General features: G+C 38.6%; 1 protein-coding gene across 5 annotated transcripts; it reads right to left on the reverse strand.

Moving 5' to 3' along the window:
* CARNMT1 (carnosine N-methyltransferase 1) lies at positions 1-26655 on the reverse strand. Of its 5 annotated transcripts, none has more exons than XR_013541525.1 (9): positions 26187-26654; positions 23756-23951; positions 22713-22876; positions 16779-16919; positions 15078-15260; positions 14112-14225; positions 13631-13734; positions 11028-11130; positions 1-1441 (listed from the first exon to the last, which is right to left on the reverse strand). XR_013541525.1 is itself a non-coding variant. In XM_020787780.3 (9 exons), the coding sequence occupies exons 1-9, from the start codon at positions 26597-26599 to the stop codon at positions 1437-1439; spliced, it is 1419 nt and encodes a 472-aa protein (XP_020643439.3). In that variant the 5' UTR covers positions 26600-26654; the 3' UTR covers positions 1-1436. The 5 variants fall into 5 exon arrangements, 2 of the variants coding, with proteins under 2 accessions (XP_020643439.3, XP_078241210.1); XM_020787780.3 differs by having other exon boundaries at positions 15082-15260; XR_013541524.1 differs by lacking the exon at positions 1-1441 and having other exon boundaries at positions 8221-11130.
* Positions 26656-26790: the final 135 nt, after the last annotated feature.

Below are 26790 nucleotides of genomic sequence, written 5' to 3' on the forward strand. Positions count from 1 at the left end.
TCATTTTAAAAAAACCAAATAGAAATCATTTATTGATACAGGTGTTGACAGAACAAGCAATGTTGTTAACTTAAACATTCTTCTTTATCCACCCTCAAACACCAGTCTCCCGCCAAAAATCCAAAACTCTCTGAACTTTCTAACTCTATCTCAACTCCTCCTGCTGCTGCTGAGTCTCTTATACCTCATGACTCCACCCCTCCAGCAGTCCCATTGGTCTATACAAATAGCATATGAATAATCATAACCTGGGCGAATGCCACAATGCCGCTTCAGGGAATACTTTGAACCCAATTAAATAAAATTTGTAGCCCAAGCTTCACATTACTTTCCTTCCTTTAGAGAGAAAAAAGTAAATATATTCCATCAAAATCGAACACATTTTGCTGATGCACCATGAAAATTCAGTTCTCAAAATAAGAAATCACCAATATGAATGTCACTTCATAGTTTCAAAAAACTAGTTCAAAATTTTATTATCCAATGAAAACACTTTATCAAATATGCAGATGTTATATTATTACAAAGACAAATATATAATAAAAATTAAAACTAAGATTTCTCTAGTTTCACGCAGTCACTGCTAGAAAAAATGACAAAATGATAAACATTTATATTAAGACCAATATCTGGCAAAAATATGATACAGTACTCAAAAAGACTGGAACCTCTTCCAGATTGGGGCCTCTATCAACCAGTCCTGAGACTTATGCTCAGTTCACACTATTTTGGATGGTTTTCTTTCCTTAATTACAGTCCATAGGTTTGGAAATAAGCAAAGTATAATACGTCAATCTCCTGATATCATTTATACTTCCCCACAAAAGCAATGCTTAAGCTCCAGCAAGAATAAGAAAAATTGTGCTATGGCAATTCTGGATAGAAAATGACTGCCTCTTTCATTCTGCATAGAAGTGTTTTTTGTTGTTGTTTCATTTATTTTTGGTTATGTTTTGATTATACAGAGGCAATACAGATCTCATTCATGTTCTTTTGACTAGCTACACATTAGCACAGACCATTCTGGAACACTCCACATTGTTCTTGTTTATTTTACTGTTTATTTACTGGTACAATTTTTGTCTGTGCTGATTTTAAAAATGTTCTTTAAGCTTTGCACTCCTTTGATTCTGTCCACCATCAGCTTCCTCAGGCAATCTGCTGGTTAGTTGCACCACTATTCCTTCGGTCTGTTTTTTTTTCTCTTAAAAATACTGCTTGCTTTCCCAAACAAAAGCAGAACTGAAGAAAAACAAACTTCTGCATAGCTGGTTCATAAAAGGGTAATTTTTCAGGTTTCCATTTCGGAAAAGGCAATATTGCTGGAATCTCCTGCTTCTAATACATCCTTTTCTAAATCCAAAATGTCGCACAAATCAATGGCAGGTAAGGGAGATCTCCAATACTGGAAGGAGTTGTAGTGCCAAGCATCATCTTCATGCTGCGAAAATAAAACATGAATAGACATCACTGCAACAACAAAATGAAGACCTCTGAAAAGACTTTTGAATATAAGCCATTTTGTATGAATAGTTTAGTAATCTTACATTTCTGAAATGTTCCATAGCTTAACAAAGCCAAAAGATTGTATTCCAAGAAAGAAAATGCACTCTGAAGAAAAATATATCTTGAAAGCAGCCAAGATTTTTAAGCTGTTATCACTGCAACAATTTAACACAAAGAGAAATAACTCTTCTGTTTTTTAAGTTTTTTTTCAATAGCAGAAAAAGCTGCATTCTTCTATGAGCACAGTCTTCCCATTAATACATCTTTTTGGATTCTAGTTATATTATGTGCACACATTCTCAGAGACACAAAAATAAAAATCCTTCCTAGCCACAAGTAAAATAGTATAACTTGCTCTCCCTCTACTGGATTAGCTACAAAATAACAGCTTGAGAACAATACTGAATAATACCATGTAAAAACATTACAGTGAGTTATAAGATATCTATTGATCAACAAGGAGTTTACAGATTTTGGTACCAATCACTGTGAAAAAGAGGAGGCAGGATGAGGAGTTCTATGTGGAGAAATAAGTTACAAAGCTGTGCAGCTATTAGGCTGAACATAGCTGAGTGCCAACCAAGAACGAGACAAGTAGAGATGGGGATATTTATATCCATATACGAATATCCCCGCACAGGTGGAAATTTCTGCCGCTGACGCAAGCTCGTTAGACCTTCCTATTGCACCATTGTCCACAATCGATTACCCAGTCCTGGCAGGAGGCGGGATGACAAGGCTCTCTGCTAGGTTAGAGAGTGGCTAATCCATTGCAGAGAACAGCGCAATAGGAAGCCTCTGTTGAGCCAGCGGCAGTGGCAAAAACCCTCGTTATTTCCACCTGTGCAGGGATATTACTATTCGTATATGAATACCCCCATCTCTAGAGACAAGCTGACCTGCTTCTGGTCTCTCCCCCACTAACTGATCCAGTAAGGTGAAGGCAAGTGGGCTAACGGCTGGACATACGGCAGTGAAATATCTGGTAGGACAGAAATAAAAAAGTCTTCATATTCCTCTTTCAGCTAAAACCTGGAAGGCAAACAGAAGCATGTTAGCTTGCTTTGCCAGGTGTCTGTCAAGTACTCCAGTGACCATAAAGGAAGCCAATGTTTACATTATTTGTTTTCTACTTGGCAGAAGCAGCTCATTTTGGCTTTGTACTTGTGCTCAGCAAGTGTTAAACAAAAATAACTTCCACTTACCCTTGGGGCTATCTTTAAACAAGATCTTCATGTTCAAGTCACATTGTTTTCTTTTTTAACTGTCTGACTGAGATCTAAAGAACCACATAACTAGTTCTGAATGTCCACCAGGCTTTGTGTTTTTTCAGACAGCAGCCTTGGAACACACCAAATAACTTTTACATGTAAGGTCACTTTCAAAACAGTTTATGAAACAGCACAATGGGCTACTATTAAAACGGGGGAAATCACCTAGTAGCAGATAGCCTATATAGTAGTCTTCTTTTAATAAGATCTATATTACCTTTTTCTGCCAAAGCCAGTTAAACTTTAAGGCCACAATTATGGTATGTTTTTAACTAGGCATGTAACAAACCTTTACATGCATGGTTCCTCGTTTATTGCCATCTGTGCAACAGTATTTATCCCCAACTAATGTAACTAGAAGAAAGCCTTACTGCATTGAAAGGGACAATCTCCAGTTTGCATAACTGCAAGCCCAGGATTATGTGGAGTGCCCTGCCCTTCGAACAGTTACTCTGGCTGAAACCTTGTTGCATAGGTACATAAAAGGCATAATACAGTATTTAAAAGCAAATTGCCAGAAGTTAAGAACACTCTGTCATCTTTTCACACCGAGTCCTCTGACTCAGGTAGTATCTATGGAGCTTTGTTACAGCAATTCCCTTTCAAAAGCTATGCCTTCTGTGCAACTTTGCAACAGGATTTTGATTTCTGTGTTTGCTTGCAAGATTCCAGCCTATCTAATAGTACAGATAATCTACAACTTTATACCTATTGTTTTTGGACAGACAGTAACGTTAGCTCCTTTCAGCAAAAATGAAAACAGTATTGTGGCACCTTCAAATCAGACAGGAATACCGTGTTTCCCAGAAAATAAGACAGGGTCTTATATTAATTTTTGCTCCAAAAAACACATTAGGGCTTATTTTCAGGGGATGTTTTATTTTTTTATGTAAAACAATCTACATTTATTCAAATACAGTAATGTCATCTTCTTCTGGCTGCTGCACAATGGTGGAGTGCAGGGTTTCACTTAACTAGGGCTTATTTTTGAGGTAGGGCTTATATTACGAGCATCCTGAAAAATCATGCTAGGGCATATTTTCAGGTTAGGTCTTATTTTTGGGGAAACTGTGTACAAACTCACTGGCAGAGATTAAGAGAGGGATTGGAGATAAAAATTCATATTATAATGCCTGAAAAAATATTACATAATCACTTTTGAAATATACGGTCAACTGGAACTAAACAAACTGCAAAAAAGGCAACCATTATGTCTATATGGGTGAGAATAATTCCATATGACATTTGAGATCCTTTAGATTAAGAAGACAGCAACTGGAAACCACAGTACTGTACACATTTATAAATCAGAAATATGTTTTGTTCAGGAACTGCAACGTCAACAAGACAGAAGAAAGTAAGTACGCCTTTCTCTTGAACTGCATGGGTCTGAACATGTGCCCTTGGGCATCCAGAACCCCATGAGTTCAACACCTGAAGGCATCAAAGTGGTCTATTTCCCCCCAAACACAACATCTCTAATTCAGCCTCTAGATCAGGGGGCCATAAGGATCTTTTAAGGCTCATTACACATGGTTCTGTATACACATGTAGTATGCTTTACATATGTTACCTAGGAAATTCACTCCATGAAGATGCAACAACAGCCTGTATATCATTTACTAGATTCTGTTATATATAATTTTTCTATATATATAGAGAGAGAGAGGCTGACCTGTCACTGTTTTGAATACACGTGTGAGCTTTACAGAATTACTGAAGAAAATACTTAGCAGTTCAGTTCCAGAAAAGAAATGCATTATATTTACTCCAGTAGTATTTCTCAACTTTGATTATTTCTATCCTCTTCGGATATGTTTTTTTTAATTAACTTTAGTTACCTAAAGTGGAGTTCTCGGGGATAGATGTTGTAGTTTGCCCATTACTTGCCCAAATTTCAGGGCAGAACCGCCCTCATACCCCCCCCCCGCTCCACCAACCTGCTTTCCAAGCATCAGGCCAAGCTTTGAACTGTGCTACACCTGAAGCTTCTCCAAACTTCTTTTTCCCCTTTCCTCCTCAATACAAACCGCTTAGTTCTGTTCACAAAATTCCTAAGTAGCGCTGTCACCTTTAACGTTACTACTGCTATTAAAGACTGTAATAATAATAATAATAATAATAATAATAATAATAATAATAATAATAATAATAATAATAATAATAATAATAATAATAATAATAATAATAAACCAGATAACAATCGATGGAATTTCAACAGGCTCATCTCATTAAAGCAAGCCACCCCCGGAGGGTAATTAATCCACCGTCTCCCCCCCCCCAAACTTCGTTCTTGCCCAAAGTGGTCCTCCTTTGGCCACCAGAAGCTCCGGGCGGCCGAAGCGCCACCAGTTTCCCGCTCCGCACTTGAAAGGAAGGGCCAGAGGTCATCATGGATCTCCCAGAAGGCCCTAGGAAAAACAAATCGCCGCCTCTGGGCCTTTCACTTCAGTTACCTCATCCGGCCGTTTCGGGGCCACACAGCGGTTCAAGTGGTCTCCGGAGGCCGCCGCCGCTTCTGGGCTTAGCCGAGACAACGGCTCCGACTCCGGCGCTGCTCCTTCCGGGAAGAGCCCCCCGGCCGCCTCCTTTTGCGCGCCGCCTCCCTCTGGGCCGGCGGGCCTCTTGCTCCCCGCGGTGTCTTCGCCGTCCTCTCCTCCCGCCATCGTCACCCGCTTGCGCTTCTTGCAGCCGCCCTCGCTCCGAAGCACTCCGCTGCGCGGCGGCTCTCGCCATTCGAGATCGCTCCGCGAGCGCTTCGGTAGCGGCGCGTGAGGGAAATAGCTCCGGAAGCGCGCGGGACACGCCAGCGCCTCGGCTCCCCGCTTCGCCATTGAGGGGGGAAGGGGGGCCAGGCTCGGCTCTCCGCGAAGAGATTCTTGCGCGGGAGCTGCGCGGCTCCACGTTCGAGAACAAGGGGCGGGCCTGAGGAGGAGCGCACTCGGGCTGGCGAGTTTGCCGGCCTCACCTGCCGGCGCGCCCCCTGTCGATTTTCGTTGCGCACCGTTTCCTGCGAAGTGCGTTGACTCCCAAGGGAGAGTCCTAGTAACCCGTGGCTTTTACCGCTCGAAATCAATGAGTCTAGAAGTTTCCATCCCAACCCCATAGCCGGCATGGAGTTAATTACCAAATGAAGATGCATAGAATGGGTGCACACGTTGAGAATGTAGTCTTGTGCACACAAAAGGAAAGGGATGCTGGAGTTTTTGCAGCCTCACATATTGCCTTTCGTAGGTTTGGCTGGGAAGGTCCTTTCTGGGCTGGGGTGACTGCCAGTCTATCCAGTACTAACCAATTGTTCCCTTCTTCCTCTGAATTAAAAGAAAACCCTGCCTCTCTGCCCAGTGCTTTTTTCTCTCCAGAGGCTGTTGAAGGAAATAATGTTTGTCAACTTGCTGTTTGATCTGTTCACAGCTGCAAGAAAAGAAAATGGTTTTTATAATTTTTCCTACTAATGTCTCAGAGTTACTGAGACTGTAAGTGCCAGTTGATGAGAAAAGGAGAGTGGACTGCTCTGGGGAACTTGAAGCTATGAATCCTCGCACTCCTGCTGTGTACTTGGAGGAACTTAACCAGAAATTCATAACTCTGCAAAGAGATTCTGTGGTGCTTCCTGCCCCCTAAGCATGCCTCCAATATGACAACCTAAGTAGGTGTCAAATGTATTTGGAGAAGAGTTTTATGGATACCATGAATGACAAGAAACTCTAATAGGTTCTAGAAGTCTCACTAGGAGAGAGGATTTGATGGGATTGAGACTGCAGTACTCTGGATGTATTGTAAGACAAGACTGGCTGGAAAATATATCAGAGGTTGTAAAAATTAAAGGCAGCAGAAAAAAAAAGGAAAGGGAACATGATCAACTTAAGTGAACCCATTGTTTTTAGTTTGCACTACCTCAGAAGAGTTATTGATACCTTTCAGTGATCATTACTGCACAGGGCCACCATAAACGGGAAGTGACTTAAGGATACAGAACCACTATGTGTCTATACAACTTGCAATGTATCTATACTTTCTTGTGATCATCATGTGGCATAACGTCAATTTTAACGTTTTAATTGTATTTTAATTGTATTTTAATCATTTTATTTTTATTGTATTGAAGTTTAATTATTGTAAGCCGCCCAGAGACCTCTGGGTAGAGCGGGCGGCATATAAATTCAATAAATAAATAAATAAATAAATAAATAAATAAATAAATAAATAAATAAATAAATAAATAAATAAATAAATAATAAACTTATGGCAGTCATTTTCGGGGTTTTCTAGGTAGAGTACTCAGAAGTGGTTCACCATTCCCTTTGGGAGGGCGCATCCTGGGACTGTGCAGCTTGTCAAGGCCACACAGGCGTGTCTTCTCCCTGGAGGTGCAGTGGGAAATCCACAGCCAGATACCCAACTCACTGAGCTATCCAGCCAGCTTAGGCCCCATGTACTACTATAATGTTGGGATGCTACATATTCCAAAGATGGGAAAGTTACTAGGAAAAGGTTAACAGTTTTTAGTTTAACATGATTTAAGTTGGAAAGTGCAAGTCTTTCATAGATATTTAACATCACTTTAAATAATTTGATAAAACCATACTAGAAAGTAGAAAAACCTATCAGTTACAGTATTTTGGGTGTTTTTTTTCCTCTTGTCCCTGTTTGAGCCTAATAGAAAGGAAACAGCTAGATAAATTTTTGAAAAAGTTTTGTTACATGACATCAAATCTTGTCCAACTTATGGTAAATTAATTACCTGCCAAATATCCTATCACTAACAACCTCTCTCTCAGGTCTTGCAAACTAAAACTTATGACTTGCTTTGTCGCATCCATCCATCACATATTAAGGCTTCCCCTTCCTACTGCCTTCCACTTTTGTGATGTGTCCAAAGTGCATTTATTATTCTCATTTGTGAGGAAGAATGTCTAATTCAGGAGAACACTCAGCCAATGAATTTGCAATTTAACATTGGCAGGCAAATTCAAAAACACTGGTTATTAGTAGGTACCAAGGCTCAAGGTAAACACTGCCTAAAGAAGGTACTTCCCAGAGAGGACCAGCAGAGCTATGAGCAGCTATTGAAATGCCTGTATCAATTGGCAATGGACTGTATTGGTATTGGGTATAATGAATGCAACCCTCCTCCAACTCCATCAGAGGAATTGATGGACTAATACTAGTTCTCCTATGGCTAGCACAGTGAGCTGCATGGTGGAGATTTTATGTAAACATGTTACCGTTAATGTTTGTTAACTAGCTAAATACTGATTCTGGGTCTTCATAATATGACACAGGAATATTGGAAATAGACCATGTGTATTGACTGAATACACCATGTGTATTCACATACCTTAGAGAAGGTGACCAAATATTGGCTTACAAGAGACAGTAAGAAAAAAATATGTTTCACTTAATACTAATTATTGCAAACACATTTTAAAGGAGAAGATAGTTGTTTTTACATTCTTTTAAACTGTTTAATGGGTCAAGTATGCACCTTTACGTTTTACATTACAAAGCACTTTCAATTTTACACAGCCCATACTGTCAGCCACCATAGGCCAAAATAAGTGATTTTCCCTATATATACATACATATACATAAATGTCAAGGAACAATAAACAAGCATCCATGATTCAGCCCCATCTCACCATATACAGAGCATAACTTCTAGTGACCAACAGAAGATACATAATCATGATGCCTAATACTTGTCACTGATTACCCAAACTTGTCTCTGAAGTTACTGAAGGAAAAATGTCAACATTCTTCCAAAATTAGTTATCGCTGAATATCAGAAAGTAAATTTACATGAACTCTCTGAATAAAAACTGGAATTCATTTAGGGAATGGAAAAGCAACCAGAGACAATTTATATTTCTTTGAACAGATCCCAAATATTAACCTAAAATCTTTACATCTGCATTTTTCAAGTATTAAAAAAGTAAATGTTACTAGTTTAAGAAATTTATTATGCAAAGTAAAATCGTTTGACTGTTTAGGCATAGAATACTATGCATAATTGTACCTGTAACAACCACTATTAATCCCAATTGCTTTGTTTCAGTGTAAAGACCGTTCCATGCAGTACTATACTGTCGGAAGGTGCAAAATGGAAAACTTGGCTATTACTCCAGAAGTGATCCAGGAAAGGTTAGCAGAAAGGAAGAAGTTCTGTTAAGACTCAAGAGCAGCAAAAGCGCCTGTTTTCTAGGGTACTCTTGCTCTCTGTTCACTATGTTGGTGCACTGCAATATAAAAACTAGTCTTCAGCACAGTACCCCGAAGTGTTCCATGGAATTCAGTAAAATTAACAACTGAATCCTGTAAAATTTTACACAGATAAAACTCCCACTAAGTTTAATGGCACTTACTCCAGGTTATTGTGTATAGGACTGCAATTTCAGTTGAATGAACATCTGTCGCAAGAACTGGAGCGTAAAATTGTACTGTTCAGGAGATATAGGCTGAATGTGGTAGTGCTATAACTATGGTAGGGATATGCAACATCAAACTCCTGCCCGAAACACTACCAGATACCAATCAGGTCTTTGCATGTTCAACATAAAGTTCTGAAGAGGCTAAATATGCCAAGGTCTACCTTGCCTATCTTGAAGGGATGACACTGGGGTAGGACAAAACGTTCCTACACAGTTAGAACCCTACCCAGTTTCAGGTTATAACACCTGAACAGTTCCCATGAATGAATTGTTAGATGTGCACTAGAGATGTGAAAAGTAGAAAATCATTCTGTAAACTGTATTTATTCAAAGCAACTTAAAATAAGTGTAAATTGTCACGTTCCTCAACTGTCTACATTTAAATCATCTTTAAATTATGGGTTAAAGCAATGCATTGCATTTTAAAGTAAAAAAAGGGTTAAGAAATACTTCTCTTAGATATAAAAACAGTTAAATATCACTGTTTAACCAAATATCACAGAAGAAAAATCTCATGAACCTTTTCCTCACCTCACACTGTTTAGTGTTCCCAGCAAAGGTGAGTTACTTCCTCTGTATTACAATAATTCTTTAGTATTACTTAAGGAATTTAAACAATATTTTTTCAAGGTGAAGCCATCAATCTCAGCCCACCAGCAAGCAGTGTAGATTGTATTTGCCACGCAAGGAGAAAGAAGTACATTTTCCTTTTCATGTTATGAGGGATTTAAATGGTCTGATGGTCATTATTTTTTTTTTAAATCCACATACCTTGGAAACCCGAACTGTAAGTTGTCAATTGCAAAAATCTTCAGAAAGGAGGTATTTTAAGTTAATGTGGTAAAAAAGACACTTGTGGTGATGAGTGTGACAATGAGATAAGAATCTTTTAAGAAACAGGTCACAAAGTAAATAGCAGTACCAAGAATTGACTGTCAGCTGGCTTAATCAAAGCAGTGTTATCCAGCTTTGTTAACACATGCATCATAATCAAAAGAACTGCCAATACTACTGTCCCAAAGGAGCAGTAAGTATGAAATGGTTTTGTTTTATGTGATTTAATTCTATTTTTTAACTATTGGCTTGAAAACATACTGTCTGGCAATAGTTATAAGATCACCAATTTCAGTGATGTTTTGTGACAATGAAACTCAACTGATCAAAATATTAATTTACAAGTATTCCTCTTCACCTAAACTAGATATAATAGTTTTAGTCACTGCTGCCTTATATGAAAATTTCAATATTTTCAAATCAAATACTCAAAATTAGCTTCATGTGAAAACTTATTCTGAAAGTACGTCTCTCTGATAGATAGCTGCTGTTCACAAGCTGCTGGGTATTTAATTCTTTATTGCCAACAAAAATTTCCAATAAACATAAAATGTTACCAAAACGGTACTGAAATATGTCAGAATGTTTTTTCTTGTTGTATATATACTATGTGGGACAAGCATTCTGCATCCAATACAGAATTAGATATTCTTTCAGAGAAATAGGCAAATTCATCTGTTACATTTATGACAGAACCATGGAAGTAATGAATAGTATATTAAAAGTCTCTATTTTCTTACGAAAAACTGAATTTAAAGAAAAAGTACAATAATATTTGCACTTTATGTCCATTGCCTAAATATTCAGAAATATGTATCTGTAGATGTATGAAAGACTTAGGAAATAGACAGTTACATTCTGTGAGGAATAAGAAGGCACTGCTGATAGGAGGTTGTATCCAGTTATTCATCTAGAGACCCTTTTGTGATAACATCATTCACAAAAATGCCAGCATTTTCCCTTTTAGATAATCCACTTCACTTACTATTCTCTGGTTTTCTAACCACAAACATCACACATTCATAATAGTATTTCATCATAGATAACTCATTCACAGTATATGTTGTCAAGACAGATTCATTCTCCACCTAAAAAAAAGCAGTGTTTTAATAAACATGTATATGCTTCATTGAAAATATTTATATGTATTATCACTATTATAGCAAATTCTACTCAGCCCTTTAACAGAAGCAATCAAGGAGGAGGAGGAGGAGGGAGACAGCAATTGAATACATAATGGTCAGGTTTCAAAATATAACAAAATCAGCAGGGCTAAAAATTTTAACATTTGCAGAATAAATAAAAAGCAGTGTTACCATTTGTTTGGTAAATTATCATTTTAAACATTAACCTCTGATCAATAGTTTCAGTAATACTGGGTCTGAAACCTCACAATTACAAAGTAAGTACAGTGGTGCCCCACATAGTGACATTAATCCATTCCAGGATTAACGTCGCTATTCGGATTCATCGTTATGCGGGACGGGGGAACCCCATAGGAACGCATTAAACTCTGTTTCATGCGTTCCTATTGGGGAAAAATTCACCAGTAAGCAAAGATTCCCCCATCTAGCCGCCATTTTCGCTGCCCTGTAAGCGAGGGCAGGGCGCGAAAACGCTGCGGGCAGTCATTTTGCTGATCCGGCAGCCATTTTGGAACCGCCGATCAGCTGTTTTATAAACATCGCAATGCGAAGATCAGTAAGCGAAACGCTTACTGATCATCGCAATGCGATGTTTAGCCTATCTAAACATTGCAATGCGATCGCATTAGCGATCGCAAAAAACGGGTCGCTATACGAATTCGTCGTTAAACGGTGCACTTGTTAAGCGAGGCACCACTGTACAGAGGTACCTCAACTTAAGAACTTAATCTGTATTGGGACTGCGTGTGTAAGTCAAAACGTTCTTAAGTCGAAGCACTATTTCCCATAGAAATGCATTAAAAACCCATGTCTGCTATTTTCGTTCTTAAGTCGAGGCGCTGTTCTTAAGTGGAAGCGTTAGTTCCCATAGGAATTAATGCAAAGCCGGTTAATCCATATCTACCACTAGGGGGCATTTTTTTATTTTTTGGTCTTTTGACCCAAGGCGAACTTAGGTCAAAAAAAAGGGCAGGAAAGAGGGTGGTTGTTTTTGTTGTTGTTGTTGTTCTTAAGTCGAGGCTCCGTTCTCAAGCCAAAGCAACTTTTTGCGAACGGCGCTGTTCTTAACTCAAATTGTTCTTATGTAGGGACGTTCTCAAGTCGAGGTACCACTGTAAAAGTAGTTTCATTAATACTGTTTCCTCGAAAATAAGACCTAACCTGAAAATAAGCCCTAGTATGATTTTTCAGGATGCTTGTAATATAAGCCCTACCCCAAAATAAGCCCTAGTTAAGAGAAACCCCACCCTCCACCATTGTGCAGCACTGTGCAGCACCCAGAAGATGACATGACTGTAAAATAAAACATCCCCTGAAAATAAGCCCTAATGCGTTTTTAATATAATGTCTTATTTTCAGGGAAACATGGTACAGTGAACTCTATTTAGGAAGAATATTATTATGTTGGCACAGATCAAGTATACCTTTGTTCATCTGAATAACCAGAACAGTACAGTATCTTGTACTGAAGTGGGTCCCTGTGGTCTGTATCAGAATGTTACATTGTATATCCAGTTGAAAAAGTACACCAGTCAGGCTGACAACCTTGCAGTGTTATTTGAAGCCTGCTGGGGGTTATATTATGGACATGAGATGCCCATCATAATTTTTTTTTACTCTATATGGCAATGGTAGGCAACTTTGCCCTTTTCAATATTTCTGGATGAAAATTTCCATAATGTACCGTATTTTTCGCTCCATAAGACGCACCTTTCCATAAGACGCACCAATTTTTTAGGAGAAGAAAACAGGAAAATATAATCTGTTTTCTTCGCTCCATAAGACGCACAGACTTTCCACCCCCCTGTTTTGTGGGGGAAAAGTGCATCTTATGGTGCGAAAAATACGGTAACCCCTGACCCTCTTCACTACAGCAGATGTGATTTGTATGCCAAAAAACTTAGAGGGCCACTGTTGGCTCTCAACTGCAAGCCTTTCTTGGGGAAAGAGAAAAACAAGTGTATCTTGTTTCATCTTCCATTAGTCCTGAATACATCCTAAAACATAGAAAATAACGTTTCCGCTTCATTACATAACCTTTTATTGGCTATAATCTCACCTCTGATACTAATTAAAAGCTGTTAGGGGCCTGTGGGCCAGTTCATTCTTCCTACTGTCACCTCCAGTATCTTTTTTTCTTCCCTGCTTAAATGTCATACCAGTGTTCTGTATCTGCCAGAAACTTAACTGGTCCTTGTCATGCCATTTTGTTTAATAATTTTTTGTATTTACAAACATCTATTTTTGCTATCTTTCAATTTTGGCGGTTTTCACTAGTAAAATAAGACCTTCAACTACCTGAGTTCAACTGTAAGTATATATGACTGAAATGTCAACATCATCATAGAGAGCTGTAAGATGCTGATAGAAGACAAAACTCTCAAGACACTATCTGATTTCAAACAATTTATACTGCTCTTAAATCTGCTGATATACACCTTACCTCAATACGAAATCCATACTGTAACATAACATTTTTAATATCTTCATAACTCAGTTCAATAGATAATTCATTTGCTAAGTTTTCAAAATGGTAGAGAAGAGGACCTACAATATAATGGAAAAAATCAGTAAATTTAACTTAATAAACCTATCCGGCAATCATGTTTATCAGTGCTACATGCCCTACCAGCAGTGCAAGTCAAGAACAAGACATCCTCTGATATTTCAATATTCTGTTGTAAATAACCATTTTAAAATATTTTGTTCTTACACTGAATCGGCTATAGTGCAATTTTAAAATAAATCTGCACAAAATGGATTAGCATTAAATGAAAACAATACTTTCATATACTTAAAATTCATTAAGTTTCAGGATTTCAATACTGCAGGACTTTTCCCTCACCCTTAATATTACAAACATTACAGTATTTTCCTTTATTGTCATCCTAAATTGCAGTCTACTTTAAGATACAGCAAGTTACCTAAATTGATCCATATTCCTCCAGGTTTCAGTATTTTCCATATTGTATCAATGTAATCTATGACATTATGTGCTGTGTCTATGAAGAAACAGGTTGCTATGCAATCCCATATATCTGTATAAATAAAAAAACAATAACAGTAATCTACCTGTAAATAGTCTACTATGAGTTGAGTCAGCTGTACTTTCCAATAGAGATGCTCGCCCTGCACAAGAAAGTAATTTCTGCTAACTCAGTGGAGGCTCCGCAATTTCCACCAAAGTTACAGCAGTGAATGGTTTTCCAAAGGGACGGGGTCTGTGACTTCAGACAACTGCAAGATCTGAAGCAGGAGAGACCCATCAAATGCATGATCAGTAAAATCCAACCATTTCTCAAAAACAAAGAGGCAAAATCTCATTATTATTTGGGAGCTTTTAAAACTGCTCACACCTCCTTTGGACCTTAAAGTAATCCTTCATTAAAAAAACCAACCAAACAGACAGAAAGAATACAGGAGTTACTCTGGAATAATGGTGTTTAAATACATATGGTTTTGTCTTATCGAACTGACAAAGTCCTTAGTATTAAATAAACTGTGGATTCTGATAAGACTAATTTAACAATCAGAAAATTGGCATGGCTGAGCACAGGATCCTAGAAACTGGCCAGATCAATCAGTTTGTTTAAGGTGTGGTGTATGTTTGCAGTCTAAATTATCAGAAGTAAAAAGATTATCATGTTTGAAGAGCCAAACTATTAAAAAGCAAAGAACAAAACTTAAGTTATTGACAAAAGAAATTTGAGAGGTAAAATGAGTATTCAATACTTTAAAACACTAGTGCTATCTGACTTATTTAAAATGAATAAGCAAAATAAAACACATTTTGGTTACATAATCCAAGTTTTGTCTGATGGGTTTGGACAAGCATTTGGTGTGTTGGTGAACTTATATCATCTAAGAATCAGGAGGGATGGTCTCCTTACTTACTACACTCTGAGTAGATTTCTTGAAAATCGCCTGCTGTCATAGAAAAGTTTGCACCAGGAGGAAGACTGTGCGGGTCAACATCAGGGAAATAAATTGGCTGTATCTGATCAGCAGATTTCTTATTATTGCTAAACTGATGGATCCAGGGATACAGTTTGTATGAATTAGTTGCACAGCATCTGTAAAAATTAATCAGAAAAAGTTTCACCATTTTACTTAGAATACTACAAACAACACAAGCTTTAATATTTTTAGTTTGTTACTAACATCAAAGAATACAGTGGTGCCTCGCATTACGACGTTAATTCGTTCTAGTGAAATCGCTGTAGAACGAAAACGTAATGCGAAATAAAAAAGCCCATAGAAACGCATTAAAACCCAATTATGGGCTTGAAACTCACCGTCCAGCGAAGATCCTCCATAGCATGGCCATTTTCGCTGCCTGTACAGCGAGGAATCCACCCCAGAAAAGAGTAGGGAGCCATTTTGAAACCGCCGATCAGCTGGCTGAAAATCGTCGTTTTGCGAGAATCGGCTCCTAAAGCAGGGAACCGATCATCGCAAAGCAAAATTCCCCCATAGGAAAAATTGTTTTGTGATCGCAAAAAGTTTGTCGTAATATAATTTCATCATTAAAAGGGGCACTCATCTTGCGAGGCACCACTATATGGAAGATCAAAATTACACCAGTGAAATGGCATAAATTGCACTGGGAAATTGCCACTACAATAGGACCCCCATATCTGTGGGATCAGTATCTGCAGTTCCACTTATCCATGGTCTGACAATATTAATAGAAAAAAATCCAAAAAAAAAAAATATTTTCACATATATTACCAGAACCAGCCACTATAGGGAGTCGGGGACTATGCTATGAATACTGTGCTTGCTAGTGAAGATTATGCAGCATGGTCACAGGTGCCCTCTTATGGCCAGTTCTGGTAATGCATGTGAAAAAAAATTTCTCTCCTTTAACCTTGATATATAGTGTTTGCTATTATCCATTTTTCAGTATCTGTGCAGGGGGCTTAGAACCAATCCCCAGTAAATATGGGGGTCCTACTGTATTAAACAAGTTGCTGCTTTTCTTGCATGTTACTGGTGTGCAACAAGCAAAATGGCTGACAATTTGCTGTTGCAATTTATACTACTACGCTAACATTGACAAATAGGATTTCAGGCAATAATATTTCTAAGGATTATTGAAATATCTCCCCTTAGGTCTTGGATATTTATTAATTATGTACTGTAAAAAAATATAAGAACAGCAATTATAGAAACTGTTTAAAATTTAAAGTCTTACTCTAGTTAAGATAAATTGTAAGACTCTTTAAACAATAAACAGAGATTACAATGTGTCAACCAGCGTTAGAATTAATATTTTATAGACTTGCAGACAGCAGAGTTCTTGTCCTGCCACCACTATTCTTTTGTGCACAGTGGTGAAACTGTGAGATGCATTCACCATGGTTTCCTACTATTATATTAGAACTACGAATCTGTAGTTTAATTTCTGCTTATTAACTATGATATAAAATCAAGATGAGATTCTGGTAAATAACTATGGAATAAAAAGCAGTTTCCTGAATTAACTTGAACAAGAAATGAACTAGTATATCAGTACCAGTCAGACCAAATGAAAATACAGGACCGGACAGATATGAAAAGAAAGAAAACAGCTAAATAAGTTCATGTACCTGTTGAGTACAAAATTAGAAGAAAAGAGCATAAAGAGGCTCCATTCATTTCCTTGGCAAGTATAACCAAGCATAGCTATTTCCCAGGCCAATCTACCTAGCCCAGCCCCAGGCACCAGGACATTAACTTTGGAGAGGTCCCTGAAACACAAAAAAAGAACAGTTAATCCTTATTTATCCTTTAAAAAGCCTGGCCAATGAATGGATAGCCCTAGTCTTTTTTTGTAATTCGCATAAACACACAGGTTCAGTCCCATTTATCTGGATAATTTGTGCAGCTTCCTAACCTCAGAATGTTTACCAAGCAGCAGCATGCTTTGCTTTTGCTTGGCCTGATAACAAACATGAATATCCAATCTGAGTTCTATAGCATATCTTCTACATTCACAATTACCATGTTTTCTTTGTTGCTCATCTCTCATGTGCTCTGATTTGTCAGTACAAAAACAGTTGTGATAAAGAACTAGGTTTTATATTTTCAAAAGGAAAATTAGTCATTGCTTCTTTGATCATGGGTTGTATTAAAGCACATGAAGTATCTTATGAGGAAAAATATGAACTATAAATAAGCAAATAGATGAACAGTAGGATTGTTGGTTTCATTTGGAACAAAGAATCCTACAGCATAGTCCTTTATTTACTTACAATTAGGTCCCATCTCATTCAGTGAGGCTTACTCCACAATACTATAGTCAAAATTCTGTCACATAGTTACCCAAAGGTGCAACTTAGAGGAGAACTGCTATTAAGAAGTCTCTGAAGGCAATAACTCTTGTATGCCAAGTCATGTGACCTAGGATACAACATATATTACCTAGGGAGATTTCTTAATGTATTGTACTGTAATTTGTCTCTAAAAGCTATGATTTTTGTGTAACTGTGCAACAGGATTTTGGCCACTGGATTATAACCTGATTCCAATTCTATACACTACTTATCTTGCTGTATTGTTACTTAATCTGCAAAGAATTACCGTAATCACCATCGAAACACTGACAAATTTCAAACACATTTTCACAATGTCCCTAAAAAGCCTTATTATTCTTATTCTGTTAAAAATCAAACAGAATCCTTTTGAACAATTCTGCTAGTTGCAAGGGCTACTCCCTCCATCTCAAAGCCTTGAAAACTGCTTGAGCATTTCACTATAGTGGTTGTTGTAAGTTTTTCGGGCTGTCTGGCTGAGTTCTTGAGGTTTTTCTTCCTAACATTTCGCCAGTCTCTGTGGTGGACATCTACAGAGGACAGAAGTTAGAACTCTGTCTGTGCTCTGGTGCAGTTTGTGGGATAGTTGAGTATTTATAGCTGTGGGATTAGCTTTTCGTCCTTTTCAGGAGATTGGGTGATTATGGTGATCAGTGTGAATTGCAGCTATACTCAACTGCCCCACAACCTAGGAAGAGAATCTAACTGATTCACACAAGAACAAACATTAATCTACATCAAATTTATGACTTCAAAAGACCCAGTGGTATGTCCATGAAGCTCCTTTTCATTACATATGAAAGATTTGTGAACTTTAAGCAATCTGACTGAGGTTCATTCATTTAACAGCACTAGTACAGCATTCGGAGCCACTGTTCCATGTGTTTCAGCTGAAGAAACCAATTAACATATATGATTCTTTGTTCTACATATGAAAGTTACATCACATTTCAGTACACATAGATATATGGCTAATGGAAGTATCCTCTGAACCAGTCCCAACCCTAAGTTCCAGATGTAGTGGGACTAAAACTCCCAGAAGCCTCCACCACTAGCAATCCTGGCCAGGATTTCTAGGAATTGTAGTCCGAGAATATCTAGGGACACCAGGTTTGGAACCACTGCTCTGATAAATTCTGCAAAACTGAATATATTATGGACATCAATCAACATTTCACCATAAAATGAAATGTGAATGAGGACTACATTTCACAATAAGCCTGAAATTCAGTTTGGTGCATTTTTTCCCAGACAGAGTGACAAGACTTAATCAGTGCAAGTCTTTTAAAAGTCTACAAGAGTTCCTGTCCCACCCTCCGGTTCTGAGGCTCCAGGGGGTTCCTTTTAGACCTGGGGTGACTTTGGGAGTCTCACAGTGAGGGAAGAGGAAACTATAATAGCCAAAAATCACTGCAGGATCACTGCCAATGGTCCTGATTCCCCTAAGCCAGCAATGGCAAACCTATGGCACACATGCCATAACTGGCACACACTGCCCACTCTGTGGGCACACAAGCCATAAGTCACCATTGAGAAATACATACCCATCATCCAATCCCAGATTTAGGCACTCCCCTCTACTGGACCACTGCAATGGCAGCCATTACCTATGGGGGATTGGAGGACTGGTAAGAATTGCTCTGTTAATACTGCCCCTAGAAAAAACCCAAGCATTTAACCCTTGCAGTACAAACCTAACAACTCAAACTGTTCAAGGCTTTCTGCCTCCCACATCATAATATGCTTTAAAATATATCAAATAAATGCTCAAGCAAGTGGACTCTGTGACCACCAACCTTTTCAGAGCTATAGGAACAAAAATCACATTTGAGATGGAAAACTTTTCTACAATCAAGTACTTAAAAAACAACTCCACTGATTACAGTGGTGCCTCGTATAACGAGTGCACCGTTTAACGACGAATCTGCATAGCGACGCTTTTTTTGCGATCGCTTTTGCAATGTTGAAATAGGGTAAACATTGCATTGCGATGATTGGTAAGCATTTTGCTTACCGATCTTCACATTGCGATGTTTTAGAACAGTTGATTGGCGGTTCCAAAATGGCTGCCGGATCAAGAAAATGGCCACCCGCAGCGTTTTCGCACTGATTCCTCGCTTACCGAGGCGGCGAAAATGGCGGCCCTATGGAGGATTCCCACTTAGCGATGAGTTTATCCCCCACAAGAACGCATTAAACGGAGTTTAATGCATTCCTATGGGTTTTTTTGCCCCGTATAGTGACATTTCCGGATAGCGACAATTTATCCGGAACTGATTATCGTCGCTATGCAGGGCACCACTGTATATTAGTCAAAGCTAGTGAAATATTTTAAAGACACATGTTGACGAAATATTGGTTACATCCAATGGTGGCTTTACATTAGTGGAAAGTTCATATGCTTATGCATTAAAAAGCACCTAATGTTCACAACCACCCATATGTACTGCAGTCATCAGTCACTTCACATATTGTCCCAGGTGATCACTCAACCTTCCTGAGCAGCTTTCTGGAAGCACCTGGAGGCTGCAGTGGGTGAACAGGGGGTCAATAAAAAGTCTTACTGAAGAAGAGTGTATTACTTGGTGACCTCAGTTGCCCCAATAAAAATATTAATATTTGCAATGATAGAAAGCATGAATTCTATAAAGTGAGCTGAAAATTCACGTGTCAATAACTGCCAAAGCAATAGCTGCAAAAAGTCAGAAACTCATAACTATCATCACCGCAATGTCATTTTTATAAGAAAGAATGAAATGGAACAGCAAGTGTGAAAAAAATATTAAATAGCACTTGTATACAGTGGTGCCTCGCTAGACAGTTACCCCGCATGACAGGTTTTTTTGCTAGACATTGGCTTTTTGCGAGCGCTATAGCGATTTGCAAAACAGTGATTCCTATGGGGGAATTTCGCTGGACAATGTTTGGTCCCTGCTTCGCAAACCAATTTTCGCTAGAGGACGATTTTGACAGCTCCCTCTGCGCTCACAAACAGGTGTTTTCGGGACCTAAGCTTCGCAAGACAGCTATTTAAACAGCTGATCGGCAGTTTGCAAAGCAGCTTTCCTATGGCCGATCTTCGCTAGACAACAACGATTCTTCCCCATTGGAACGCATTAAACAGGTTTCAATGCATTCCAATGAGGAAATGCTTTTCGTTAGACAATGATTTCGCTAAACAGCGATTTCAGTGGAACGGATTATCATTGTCTAGCAAGGCACCACTGTACTAGCTGCTCTAGAAAGGCACTGACCTTCTCGAATATATATTGTAGCCCTCACAGCTCCTCTAGATTAGAACTGGTAGTAAGTTGCAAATCACAGTGCTACAGATTTTCACCAACCTTCTACTTGCAATTCTGAATCACCTTTGGGTTCATACTTGGTAATTTTCAGTTCAGTATTTTTGTCTAATATTGAACTGAAAGTTGATAGAAATGTCTAGAAAGTGACCATGAGGGTCACTATGCAGTTTTTAAAAACAAAATGTAAGAATTCACATATTCTACCTCCTTGCAACATTATACTATTAAATAATGATAATTATCACAATGATTTTTATGCAATTATGTAGCTTAAACATTAATTGCATGTAGCAAGTGCACAGATGGTATTAAACCTTCTCGGGTTATACTTCAAGCATCATTCCACTGAAGGATTTTGCCCACCTACCAGGGAATAGGCCCCACTGAAGCTGTGTGATGATCTTCTGAGTAAAAGTGCACTGGGCTCTGCTATAAAATTCCTATATTCTACTCACCCCATCTTCCTTCCACCCAAGTGTATATAAATAACTGCTGAAGCAGGCTACAGCTCACAAATGTATATGCCAAATGAAAGATGTTTTGTTGTTGTTGTTTAGTTGTTAAGTCATGTCCAACTCTGTGTGACCCCATGGGCCAGAGCATGCCAGGCCCTCCTGTCTTCCACTGCTTCCCGGAGTTTGGTCAAATTCATGTTAGTTTTTAAGATTCCACCCTATTGCCACTTTAGTTTTTAAGATGTTACCCTATTCCCACTTTTAAATCAATACATTCTTATCTAAAAAAACAAATTAAACAGTATTATGTATACCCAGTAATGGGGAATTTCAGTGAATCCAAAAACTAGTGGGGGTGGCCTTTACAAATATATACACAGTGTAGGTAGCTAGTTAGGAAGACAGAACACTTCCAATGTTGATCCTTAACTGTAAGCATTCCTTCATAACACAGAAAAAGACATACAGAAATATTCCTTTTTCCACTAACCTGCAGGTGAGGTTATTAAAAAAAAATCCAAGCCTTCTTATTTTAAAGGTATAAGAACTTACCGTAGGTTTTTCTATAATTGAAGACATTCTTGAATGCCTTGAATCTAACAAGGGAAGGGTACTTGTGTTATAGTTTGAATGAGCTTTTAAGCTTTTTCTTTAAAACTTTCTCTGTTGGCAAAGTAATGCATTTGCACTGACTACAAGGGAAGTCAAAAGTAGGGTTGAATAAACCTGACTATTTCAAACTAGCCCATTATAGCTACAAATGAATTCCGCCAACAGGATCAAACGACACATTACAAGAAACACAATGTGCCAGGGTATTGCTAGCTATTTATAACTGAGTAATCAGACTTCACATTTAGAAATAAAAAGAACATCCCCCAAAAATGTTACTGAGTACCATGATTTCTTGTCTGGCTTTGGTTTAAGAATAATATTTTCACCTTTCCAACAATATGTGCCTTGATCTGCAGTATGATTCATTTGGCAATAAGCTATAACTAACTTTTAAGTATGCACCTGCTTCCCAGTTCTGTACACTGGACATTCTGCCCCAAACAGACAGCTCCACTAAACAGCCTTCTATGACATTCCTTTCTCTGGTTAAATAAATAAGATATAGTCAAACCAGACATTTACATCTCAATTAGTCTTATACATGGTGAAAATATTCATAATCTACATAAAATTTACACTTGCTTCTAATCCATGGTGTTAAATCTAAATGCAGGGTTGTCCCCATAGATTTTGGATGTTTGCCCTGAGCTGTTGAAGGAAAAATCTTAACATTTTGAAATAATCATATACAAAAAATAGGCCAATGTTTGATTACTTTCCCTTATGCAGTTAAAAAAAAGATTAATTAATAAACTATACCAGCATTTTAAAGCTTTTTTCTCTGACTAAAAATTATTAGCAACAGATGCATGACTGTGCATTTATCCCTTCAAACAAATCTTGACAATATTTACCATCGATCTTTTGGAAAGTTCTTTACAATTTCATTAATAATTGGCTGATAGCAGGAATCTCTCTCGGGCTTCCCAGTTTCACTCCAATCTCTTACGAATTGTTTTAAAGTTGACTTTAATTTATCCATATCAAAAGTTGAAGCTGGTGTAATCTTTCCATTACCCTGATAAAAATGTAAAAAAAAAGTTAGCCATGGAACAATCTAGGAACTGAGGGGGAAAAAATAAGCAACTTTTATTTTTCAACTTCAAACTGCCATACAATTGGATGGTAAGTTGTGAAGTCCTTCACAACAAGAGCTTATGGCTAACAATTTAATCCTAAATGAAACAGCTGCATGGCCTCAAAGATGTATCATTCTCCATTATAAAAGATGAACATTCATTAATCAAAAAGACCCCAGAATAAATTTAGCCTTGTAAAGCACTACTTATTTGGTTACCTGTGTCAGTTAAAAGTCTGGTTTAGGCAAATAGAAAGGCTTTTTAAAGTTAGAAAGAAATTATTTCTTCTTATTTAAGAATATTAATAAATTACAAAAGGTGAGGGTTATTGGCTAGTGTAAACCACTTCATTAGTAAGTAATTTCTGTAGAAGGCTACATTTGTGTTCATGAACATAAAAACAAACATGTCATAGTCTCTTTAAAACAAGGAATACATCTGACAGCACTTTGAGACTGACTTTTAACAAACATTTTACTAGAATATACCTTAAAGCTTCATAGATAACAACTCTTGCAGACTCTGAAACATATTTCTTTCCGCTAACATAGCTTCCATATTATGAAAATAGAATTCATTTTAAGTGCAATACAAAGTTTTTTAATTTCCTAGAACTATGATGTGATTTGATCAAATGACTGACTATATGATGAACAAAAATACCTTTACCAAAATAACTGATTAACCAAATTAAATATCACTAATTTACAAAAGAATAAGATCAAATCTATCATGTGGAAATAAAAAATTACTACAATGCAAAAAATACCTGAAATAGAACATAAGTAGTTGTTTTCAAAACAAAATTTAAAACATACATCATCACCATATTCTTTATTTTCAAACATGTTTGTGCAATCTTTCACAATTGACTGCAAAATTCCTTGATTATGGTCAATGCACTTCCGAATCTTGTCAAGATGAGGAAGAAACTGAGGCAGCAGTTTTTGTTGATTGGCTGGAAGGGATCTGAACTGTCTTTCTGCACGATTCACTCTTTCGTGCATATTAATTCTAGAAAGGAGAAAACATGAACATTAGAAACAAAATAGAACTGGGTTTTGCTATATATACTGAATATTTCCACACTGGATTCTCACAGGTTGCATCCATACTCGATTATACTACACATACTAGCCCTCTATTGGAGTTACATCACTTTTATCCAACTGTCTAATCAAAGACAACTCACATCAACAGCTTCTTAAACAAAAACGTAATCTTGGCATAATAAGCAGCTTTTAAAATTTGGTAAGAATTTAGCCATCTACTTAATTCTCTTCGAAACTGAAAAAGAACTATCCATGGTCTAATGCTCACCCTTGGTCAAATAAGTAATGTAATATACAAGAAAGTATAACTGCAACTGCAGAAGTCTCTGTGCACTTAAGAAAAACATGTTTTAGTTCTTGTACTGCCATTTCCCTTGGCTGCTGTTTTTACTTTCTTTTAATATTTGTGTATTATATGGTTCAATCTTATTTTTGCAAACCATTCAGAGGCTCACTACTTAACTGTAAATAAATTAACATTAAATTACATTTTAAAAATTAATATGGTCAGGTCTATCTACAGTTTGGAGTAACTGCAGTTCTGCTGATTCAGAATTATTAAGCTGTTGTATTATATTTTCAGACTACAGAGTAACAACATTAAAGTGGTTCCGGTAGTTTAAATATATCAGGCAAAATCCAAAGAAATAAAACAGAACAAGGACAAAAACATGTGACACCTTAAAGATTAACTATTACATTTTAATGTGAGCTTTCATTCATAATGCCCATTTCTTCAGACATATGGAAAAAATGAAACACAGGAAGAAAGTCTTCTTTTTGTTTGTTTCTTTGCATTTTGCCTGATATGCTTGCTACTTCTTCTAAAACTACAGGTAGATTAAATGTAATTCCAAAGAATAAGCCTTGTCACTTTGTTACAGAGAGAACATTAAGGGAGGGCCTTGTGGCTTCTTAAGGTCCAAAGTGGGCTGCAGTTCATGGATGTTTATGCCAAATAATTTGTGGCTGTCCAAGCAATGGGATAAAAAAAGCACACAGTGAAACAAAAAAAATCTACTTTCACACCATGGGCTGAATAAGCTCAAGCTGCCAAATACCACAGGCCTTCCCTCAGAGTTCTGATGACTCCAGGGAAAAAGTCACAAAGGGGGATATACTGCCTAAATACTGTAATCTTGTTCCTATATGGACACTGTATAATTTACATTCCTGTACTAGCTTCTAATGCTTAACAATTGCTTCTAAGCCACTCTGAGATCTTCCATGCGCTATAAAGCAGGACATAAGTAAATGAAAAACAACATCTAGAGTTGTGCAAAGGGACACAAAGGGACACTTTTTGCCTTTCCTGTTTTTTTTTTTAAATACAGAACCAAGGGAAGGACAATATGCATACACTGGATTAACATGCCTCTGCTCATTTGTAGCAGAGACTTAAATACTTAAACATCATTATCATCATAGAATTGCAGAACTGGAAGGGACCCTATGGATCAAGGACAGCCCTGTCAAGGAGGCACAGTGGGGAATCGAATTCCCAATCTCTGGCTCCACAGCTAGATGCCTAAACCATTAAGCTATCTATCTACACCTGTCTTACAAAAATGTACGTATCTGTGTATGATTATTTCCCCTCAAACAACTTTAGAGACCAGTTAGTAGAAACTATTGCAGATTTCCTACCTAAGGCGCAAGGAGCACACTGCTGCCCTTCACCTTCAGGATGTTGTTCCTATGGATCACATCCAGCACAGGAAACCTGTGAGATGATGGAAGTTGAGGAGCCCAACAGCATCTGGATGGCCACACCTTTCCTCATCCCTGCTCAAGCCTCAATTTTTATTGTTATTTCATTTTAGTTATATACTGTATCAGCTTTCTCCCCGAGGGGGTGGGATGGGCTCAAGGGAGCTCTCAGTAAATTAAAACTACCCAATAATCGCCATTAAAACCACCTTCTAACCAGGAGGCGACTCTCTTTGCTAGAGAGTTTCTACGACTAGCAATTCAGATTATACGCATGGCAAATCTGAAGCCAGGACTTATGCCTGCTTCCTTGGGAGTAACAGACTCTGAATCAGGTGGGTGTTACTTTTGAGTAAGTGCAACACCAGCCACAGGACTGGGCTGCAAGCGGGGGAAAAAAGCACTACTCGGGGTTTCACACTTACACAGGCCGTTAAGGGTCTAAAAAGGGCTGGTAAAGGGGGGGGGGAAATGCCAGGTCGGTTACCCGTAGTAACGGAAGGCGTTGATAATCCTCCGGAAGTGCTCCCGCTCCAGCTTTTCCTCCTCCTCCTCCTCCTCCTCCTTCCCGTCCGCCGGAGCGAGAAGCTGCCGTCGCGGATCCCGAAGACCGCGCTCGCTGCCCAGCGGCGCTTCCCCGCCCCACCGCTGCTCCTCGCCGGCTTCCTCCCCGCGGTCTTCGCTCGGCCGGCTCCCCGCGCGACGCATCGCCTTCCCCGGGGGCTGCCGCGGCTCCTTCCGCGACAAAGCGCACGCGGCCGCCCCTGACATCCCGCTCCCCCGCCCCCTCCCCGGAGGACCAACGCCTCCCCCTTCTGTTCCGGTTCCTCCTCCTCCTCCTCCTCCCTCTGCTTCGCCTCGCGCCCGCTTCCTTGCTCGCTCGCGCGCTTCCGGCTTCATGGAGAGGCAAAAGCGCCTTCGCCGCCCCAGCAAACCAACCAACCAACTCGCGACACCCCACCCCCACCCCCACCCCCCTCACGCCGGGACTCGGGGCTGGATCGTCAAAACGCAAGCGCACTTCGCGGGGTGGGAGAGAGAGAAGGAGAGAGGCTACGCAGGCGCATTGCGAGCTCCAGTTTCCCCTCTTC

This window comes from Pogona vitticeps, chromosome 2 (assembly GCF_051106095.1).
Source record: "Pogona vitticeps strain Pit_001003342236 chromosome 2, PviZW2.1, whole genome shotgun sequence".
NCBI lineage: Eukaryota > Metazoa > Chordata > Lepidosauria > Squamata > Agamidae > Pogona > Pogona vitticeps.

Excerpts from the sequence above, each read along its gene's own strand:
- CARNMT1 (XM_078385084.1), bottom strand. The coding sequence starts at position 26,599 with ATGAAGCCGGAAGCGCGCGAGCGAGCAAGGAAGCGGGCGCGAGGCGAA. Across the intron at positions 16,920-22,712 it reads AACTTTCCAAAAGATCGATG|GGACCTCTCCAAAGTTAATG; the intron begins GTAAATATTGTC and ends TTTGTGTTTCAG. Across the intron at positions 13,735-14,111 it reads AGGAATATGGATCAATTTAG|GTCCTCTTCTCTACCATTTT; the intron begins GTAACTTGCTGT and ends ATTATATTGTAG.